At 56.4% G+C, this 6,756-nt stretch overlaps 1 protein-coding gene across 1 annotated transcript; it reads left to right on the top strand.

The window, feature by feature from the left end:
* Positions 1–3,562: 3,562 nt before the first annotated feature.
* PLA2G2E (phospholipase A2 group IIE) lies at positions 3,563–6,756 on the top strand. Its single transcript, XM_023551985.2, has 3 exons — positions 3,563–4,329; positions 4,509–4,615; positions 6,301–6,756. Exons 1-3 carry the CDS (start codon positions 4,142–4,144, stop codon positions 6,441–6,443), a joined length of 438 nt encoding a protein of 145 aa, XP_023407753.1. The 5' UTR covers positions 3,563–4,141; the 3' UTR covers positions 6,444–6,756.

Below are 6,756 nucleotides of genomic sequence, written 5' to 3'. Positions count from 1 at the left end.
CCTCAGGGCAGGGACCACACCTGGTTGTGCTCCCCAGTGTGTCTCGGGTGCCTAGAGCAGAGCCCAGCATGTAGCAGGCCCTCAGTCAGTACATTTTATTGACAGAATGAACAATTAACACTTCCAGCAATACGGTTGTCCCACTTTGATTGGAGAGGTCTGCAGGATTCCGAAGGCTCTAGGGGAAGCGATACAAACAGTAATGAGAGATAATGAGATAAAAAGCAGGTTACAGGATCAGTACAGGCTCAGCAACATTGTAGGATCTTAGTAAATGGTAGTCATTTGGCCGTTGTTGTTAGCATTATTGTTCTTACCATGACTTCTAAACTCAAAGGGAAGAGTCTGCACCAAGAGAAAGAAAACAGAGTTGAGAGGCTGGGCTCTGTTCCCTTGACTCCCCTCTACCCCAAACACCCTGCATCACTAAAGTTAAAATCTGCCAAAAATAAAAACCATTTGCCATTGGGTCAGTTCTGCCTCATGGCAACCTCATGTGTGTCAGAGTAGAACTGCTTCATACGATTTTCAACGGCTGCATTTTCAGAAGTAGATCACCAGGCCTTTCTTCCAAGACACTTCCGGGTGGACTCGAACCTCCAACCTTTCAGTTTACAGCCGAGTGCATTACCAATTTGTATCACTCAGGGACTCCAAAACCTGCCAAGTGGGGGCAATACTCTCATTGTAATGCTGGCGGCCCTGGCCCAGCTACATCTCTGCCCCAGGGTGGTAAGCGTTTTGAGAGCCTCAAAGAGCAGCTGCTTCATCTGTGGGTAAGGGGGGAGGAGGGATGGACCTGGGTGTTTATGGGCTCCTCCTTTGGGCAAGGCTTTCTGCTGAGGGCTTTACCCATTTCATTTCCTTTTCATCCATCCATAACCCTGACAGGCAAGTCTAATTATGCCTATTTTATGGATGAGGAAGCTGGGCTCAGAGTGGTGATGGTACCTGTCAAAACCACACAGCTCCAAAGGGGCAGAGCTAGCCCTCAAGTCTGGTGTTTCTGATGCCAGGGACCTTGTGCTTTCTACCTCATTGCGTCTTCAGTGTGACCATGAACTCCGTAAAACCAACCGCCATCTCCCAAATGGCAAAACTCTTTCGTATCCTCCAAGTCCTAACACCTGCCTCCTTGCCCCTCTCCCCTTTATACTTCCCTACTCTGTCTCCTTCCTCCCCTCTACCCCCTCCCACTTGAAAACTCAGCCAGGAGCACCTTTGCCTGGAAGCCTGCCTGGGTTTCCCTGCCTGGCTCTGGCCCTACCGTCCTCAATTTCCTGCCACAGGTATGAACCAGCAGGGGCTTGCAGGGGCCCCATCCTAGCCAGGCCAGGGCTCCAAATGGGTCACAAAATGGGCCTTCTCAGAAACCTGGCCCATCTTTGGAAACATCCCTTAAGCCCTGCAGGAAGGGCTATGGGCCAAAGCTCCCAGGGAGTCAAAGCTAATTTTGGTTGTTTGGGAGGCAGCTCTTCGTGACTCACCATTTGGGCCATTGTGACCCAGGCCAGAAGCCAGGGGCTTCCAGGAAGTTCCCTCGTTAAAATCAAAAGAAAGCGGCGAGCAGGGGGAGCCCCATACAGGAGCCAGTGACTCAGGCTGCTGGGTGACCCTGGGCAAGTGGACTCCCCTCTTGGAACACTCCTCACCAAGGCCTCTCTAAAGTGGGGTAAGCAGAGAGCGCAGGATGAAGAGAATCCCAGGAGGAACTAAAGCCAGAAATGGGAGGGGCAGGAGACAGAGCTCCACTGAATGTATGTCAGTGTTTATTGGGCTTCTTTCGTGTCAAAATCCATTAATCCCCATCACTGCCAAGGCCGCTTTGCCACTCAGCCCACTCCAGGCCAAGCCTGTCCAGGAACTTCACCCTCTGGCTGGGGTGGGGTCAGGGAACTGGGTCGGAGTCCTTCTTGGCTGCGGTGTGAGAGCCACCTGGGTAGGTCAGTTTCACGCTCTGCAGTCAGCTCCAGGGTTTCCGGATCTGCCCAAGGTCACATAATAAGTCGTGGAACCAGGACACCAGGGCCACAAATCAGGCAGCTCCCAGGTGATAAAGTTGATGAAAGTGGATGGTCAGGTTATCCCAGTCATAGACTAGGAGCCAGGAAGGCAGGGAGAGGAGTGACTCAGAGGCCAGGTCAGGTCAGGAGAGGCTGCATGGTGGTGGGGGACTCTTGCCTCCGGTTCTGCCTGAACAGAGTCAAGGGAGGGGACACCTGCCAGCAAATGAGGTCACCAGAGACACAGCAAGAGTAATGAGCACCCACGGGCAATCTCTAGGTTTACACCCCCCCATCAAGGGGGTGGTAATTCTCCAGCTGGCCTCTTCTGGCATCCCCTTGGTCTTGTGCACAGAGGCAGATATCCCTTCTAGCCCCCTCTCACTATGCCTCTGGAGGTCACTGTGAGTTCATGGCCAGTGGGGCTTTGACATTTCTGGTCACAACAAGGCCAGGCCTGGCATAGGAGAAGGCCTAGGGCTTGGGGGACAGGGGCTCCTGGGCACTGCCCTCCTTTCAACTGGCCTCCAGCCTCCTCTGAAAACCGGCCTCGATATTCTGACCTGACCAGGGGGACAGCAGCCCCAAGGATGATATCAAAAGGACCGAAGTTTCCAGCACTGCTGGAGTGTGGGTTTTCCAGCTGACAGAGACAGAGCCTGTTTCTACAGCAGCCACTCCGCACTGCACAGGGATCTGGGGGAAACAGAAGTCGCATCTGGGAGCATTTTCACTGCTTGCCAAAGAAGCAGGAGCCTGCCTGGGAAAGAACAATGAAGACATCCAAGCCCAGCTGGCTGAGCTCCTAGCTGCAGCCTATATATTCTCGGACAGATGGCCCTCCTGGGGCCCTGGGTCCTGCTATGTGTCAAGCGGCTCAGCATACCTGTGCTCTCACTTTGGGTAACTTGCCCATGTCGGGGGAGGGGCAAGCTGGGGCGTGGCAGGGAGGGGAGGGCACATGGATGTTGTAGCTCCTGTCACGGAAAGAGGACAGACTTGGCACTTCTATACCACGTGAACTTGAGCCTCTTAGCCTTGTCTGGGCCTCAGTTGCTCCGTCAGTAAAATGGGGCTGAGGAAAAAATTAAAATAAAGCAAAGCATCCAGAACGGCACCTGGTTCACAGATTTTGGGGGAAGGGAAGTAGAACGGGAAGGGCAGTGAAAAGAAAGAGAGCCACAGAATTGCCACCCCTCCCAAAAGCTCACTGGAAGCAGAGCCCACAGGCCCCAGACGGGCCCCTCCCCCTGGGGGCTTGGCCAAAGTCCTGGAAGTACCATTGCATCACTGGGCATTTGGGAGTTAATGATGGGGAGTGGACAGACCAGGTATTTAACTAATTGGGGAGGTGCCCTGAGATCAGAAGTGCCCCTGCTGGCTGCCTTCTCCTCTACGGCCTGTCTCCTGGCCCCCTGCTCACCCCTCCCCAGGATGAAGCCTCCCGCAGTTCTGATCTGCTTTTGCCTCCTGGGTAAGTGATGCTCACAACCTTCACCCTCCCCTACCCTAGCCCTGGCTGCCCCTAAGCCCAGCCCAGCCTGGCTTCTGGGGAGGGGATGGTGGGTACCCAGATGGGAGGCTACCCTCTCCTGCCACCAGGGTCATCCTGAGGCCCTTCTTCCCTGAGCCAGCACTGCCCAAAGAAGAGGGGAGGGGGAGAGAGACAAGAGCGGCCTGGGTGAGCCGGGGGGCATGGGAAAGGGGCTGGCAAGCGTCACAGGCATCACATGTAAAGCTCCGGGCCATTTGCGGTCCATCACCCACTCCCACCCTAGCTTCCATTTTTAGCTCAAACCTGCTGTATCAGGAGGGGAGGCGTCCAGGAGGTCAAGGTGGTTAGGAAACATGTCCAGGACATCTGATAAGATTTAGTGGGACAGAGTGCTCCTGGGAGAGATGAGGCTGACCCCTGGGGGATGATCAGCAGAGGTGGGTGAGGGGATGTTCTGGGAGATGGTGGGGAGACTGAGTGTGCTGACGTGATGGGCAGGGACTAAGGGGATTAGGGCCCGATGGCTGGTGTTGGGAGGCTGTTGCTGTTGGAACAGAGGTGCCTCAGGAGGTGAGGTTAACTGGGTCTCTGGTGGGGAGGGACATTAGAGGAAACTGGCTCCAGAGGGTGGGGCCCTGTGTGGATGCTCCTGGTCCCGAGGGTCTGGCGGCCTCAGCTCTCGCTCCCCGTAGTGCCCCTGGCCAGAGGGAACCTGGTGCAGTTTGGGGTGATGATTGAGAGGATGACAGGGAAGCCCGCACTGCATTACAACAACTACGGCTGCTACTGTGGCATCGGCGGTGCCCACTGGCCTGTGGACCAGACCGACTGGTGAGGGGCAGCCAAGCAGGGGGACCTCTCTGGGGAGGGAGGTGGGGGGCTCTGCAGACACCTGGGAAGTGGAGCCTGGCCCTCTCAGGCCTGGAAGCTCCCTGGAGCCTCTGGTTCCCTGGGCAGCCCTTGGCCCTGCCCCCATGGCTCACAAGCCCCTCAGGTTGACTGCCTCACAGGTGCTGCCATGCCCACGACTGCTGCTACGGGCACCTGGAGAAACTGGGCTGTGAACCCAAACTGGAAAAGTATCTGTTCTCCACCAGCAGGTGCAACATCTTCTGTGGTAGGTGAACAGCTTTGGAGTGACCCCTGTCCTACAAGGGCCCACCTGGGACACCTAGGGGACAGCTCAGACAGGAACTCCCTCCTGATGGTGACCCTCAGGCCTCAGCAGAGTCAGTGCCTGGGCTGGAGGGGTGGCCTCTCCTATTGTTGTCATGAATGCGGGGAGGCCTGTGCACCTGTCCAGAGGCTTACCTGGCACCCAGGTGCTTCCTCCCACCCGACTCCAGCCTCTGGAGAGAGGAGCAGGGGGCTGAGCTGGGCCAGGTCCAGAGGACCTGAGCTCACAGACCCCTCCCCAGGGCCAGGCAGGGGCTGCAGGGGACATCCCAGGACAGAGCCTAGAGGACAGGGTCCAGATGGAGAGAGCGGGGCCTTCTCCAGGCCCGTTTGCTCAGGCTCTGCCCCTTGGATCCATTAGCTCTCAGTGGTCCCTGCTGGGGAGGCAGCCTGAACCAAGTGAGAGTATGGATGGCTCCACACAGCCCAGCCCCACACAGGGAGCCCAGTTCAAAGAACTTAGTGTTCTTTCTGTGGCAAAGCCAGGAGCAGCCTACAGAGAGGGCCAGGTCACGAGCGTAGGCCACAGCAGAAGTCAGGGAGGCTTGAATCTCTAAGGACTGTCCTGGGGGAGGGTGGATGTGGCTGCAGAGGGCAGAGTGAGGACCAGGGCCACTGGAGACAGGTTTGGTTAAGCGTTTCTTGCTCCTGGAGCATCCGCTCAGGAGGGCAGCTTTGTTAGGTAGTGAGCGGCCTGTCACCAGGGTTCATGCAATGCCAAGGTGGTCCCTGTTAGGGATGGCGTTGAGAGAATGAGTGAAGGGAGGGGACACAGGAGTCTCCTCAGGGCTTCGCCTTCTACCTCTGTGTGACTTTGGGCAAGTAACCTAAGCAACTGCCTTCTCATCTATAAAATAAAGATAACCACACCCACTTCCCCAGCTTAGTCCAGCCCCTGGTGAGAACTCCAGAAGAGGTGGACTGGCATAACTGTTAAGCCCCTTCCAGCCCTGGCCAAAAAGAGGGGCTGAGCTTTGAGGGGGAAATGAGGAGCCCTGAAAATTTCTGAGCTGTGCCTGCATTCAGGCGACAAAATGAGCCTGAGGTACTGTGGGCAGACAGGGGCAGCTGCCCAGGGAGAAGAGGAGGAGCCTGCTGGGCCCTGGTGCCTGGAGACCTGACTCCAGGTCAGGGTGGAAGTCTTAGTCCCAGGCCAGAGCAGTAGGCTCTGAATGAGGACGGGCATTGGGCCCCAGAAGGCCACAAGCTTTGGTCTCAATGGCCTCCAGTCTGGGCACAGGCTGCTCTGGGCCTGGCCATGTGGTACTGAGTTGCTGTCATTTTGTAGCGGTCCCTCTGCTTGATGGCTGCAGTTCCACCATCAGCAGTGCATTACATGGAAAGGGGTTGCCTAAACGCCCCGTGGGCTGGGAGCAGTGAAAGTCAGAGATCCAGATGGTTCCCCAGGGACAGGAGAGCACGAGGGACTCAAAAAGAGAAAGAGGGACAGCTAGGGCTAACTTCCAGCCTCCCCAGTGCATAGGCCCAGCAGGCCCAGGAGAGTGGGGTTGCACCAGAACTGGGTTGAGAACGAGGGCCCAGGAGCAGCCAGCCACCATCACATCTGTGTCTGAGAACTAGGGGTCCTCGAGCCTCCTTGCCCCTGACTCACTGCATCCCATTTAGCCGGCAGAACCGCCTGCCAGCGGCAGACCTGCATGTGTGACAAGAGGGCTGCACTCTGCTTTCGGCACAACCTGGACACCTACAACCGCAAATATGCCCACTACCCCAAGAAGCTGTGCACCGGACCCACCCCACCCTGCTAAGGCTTGCAGGGCCTCCTCCCTGGGGCCCCTCATGGCTGCCGTAGCCCCAGGCCCAGGGTGCATCAGCACCAAAGTCAAAATATAATCTTGCTTCATCTCCCTCTAGAAAATTTCTCTCCTGGAAACCTATGCCTCCCTGGAGGCTCCTAGACTGTGGCCTGGAGCACCTCTAGCCTCCCAGCCACATCTTCCCTTTAGGAACTGCCACAGAACCCTTCAGCATCCAGAAGATTCCATGACCCACTTCTGGGATCTCAATTTCCTCTTTTGAATATGTGAATAATGTTTCCCCATAATTCTACCATTCCTCGAC

The sequence above is a fragment of the Loxodonta africana genome, chromosome 3 (genome assembly GCF_030014295.1).
Source record: "Loxodonta africana isolate mLoxAfr1 chromosome 3, mLoxAfr1.hap2, whole genome shotgun sequence".
NCBI classification, from domain to species: Eukaryota; Metazoa; Chordata; class Mammalia; order Proboscidea; family Elephantidae; genus Loxodonta; species Loxodonta africana.
This window is presented reverse-complemented; position numbering and strand designations above follow the sequence as displayed.

Coding starts and splice junctions, on each gene's coding strand:
- PLA2G2E (XM_023551985.2), top strand. CDS start 4,142: ATGCTCCTGGTCCCGAGGGTCTGGCGGCCTCAGCTCTCGCTCCCCGTA. Junction 4,330..4,508: donor CCTGTGGACCAGACCGACTG/GTGAGGGGCAGC, acceptor ACTGCCTCACAG/GTGCTGCCATGCCCACGACT. Junction 4,616..6,300: donor CAGGTGCAACATCTTCTGTG/GTAGGTGAACAG, acceptor CATCCCATTTAG/CCGGCAGAACCGCCTGCCAG.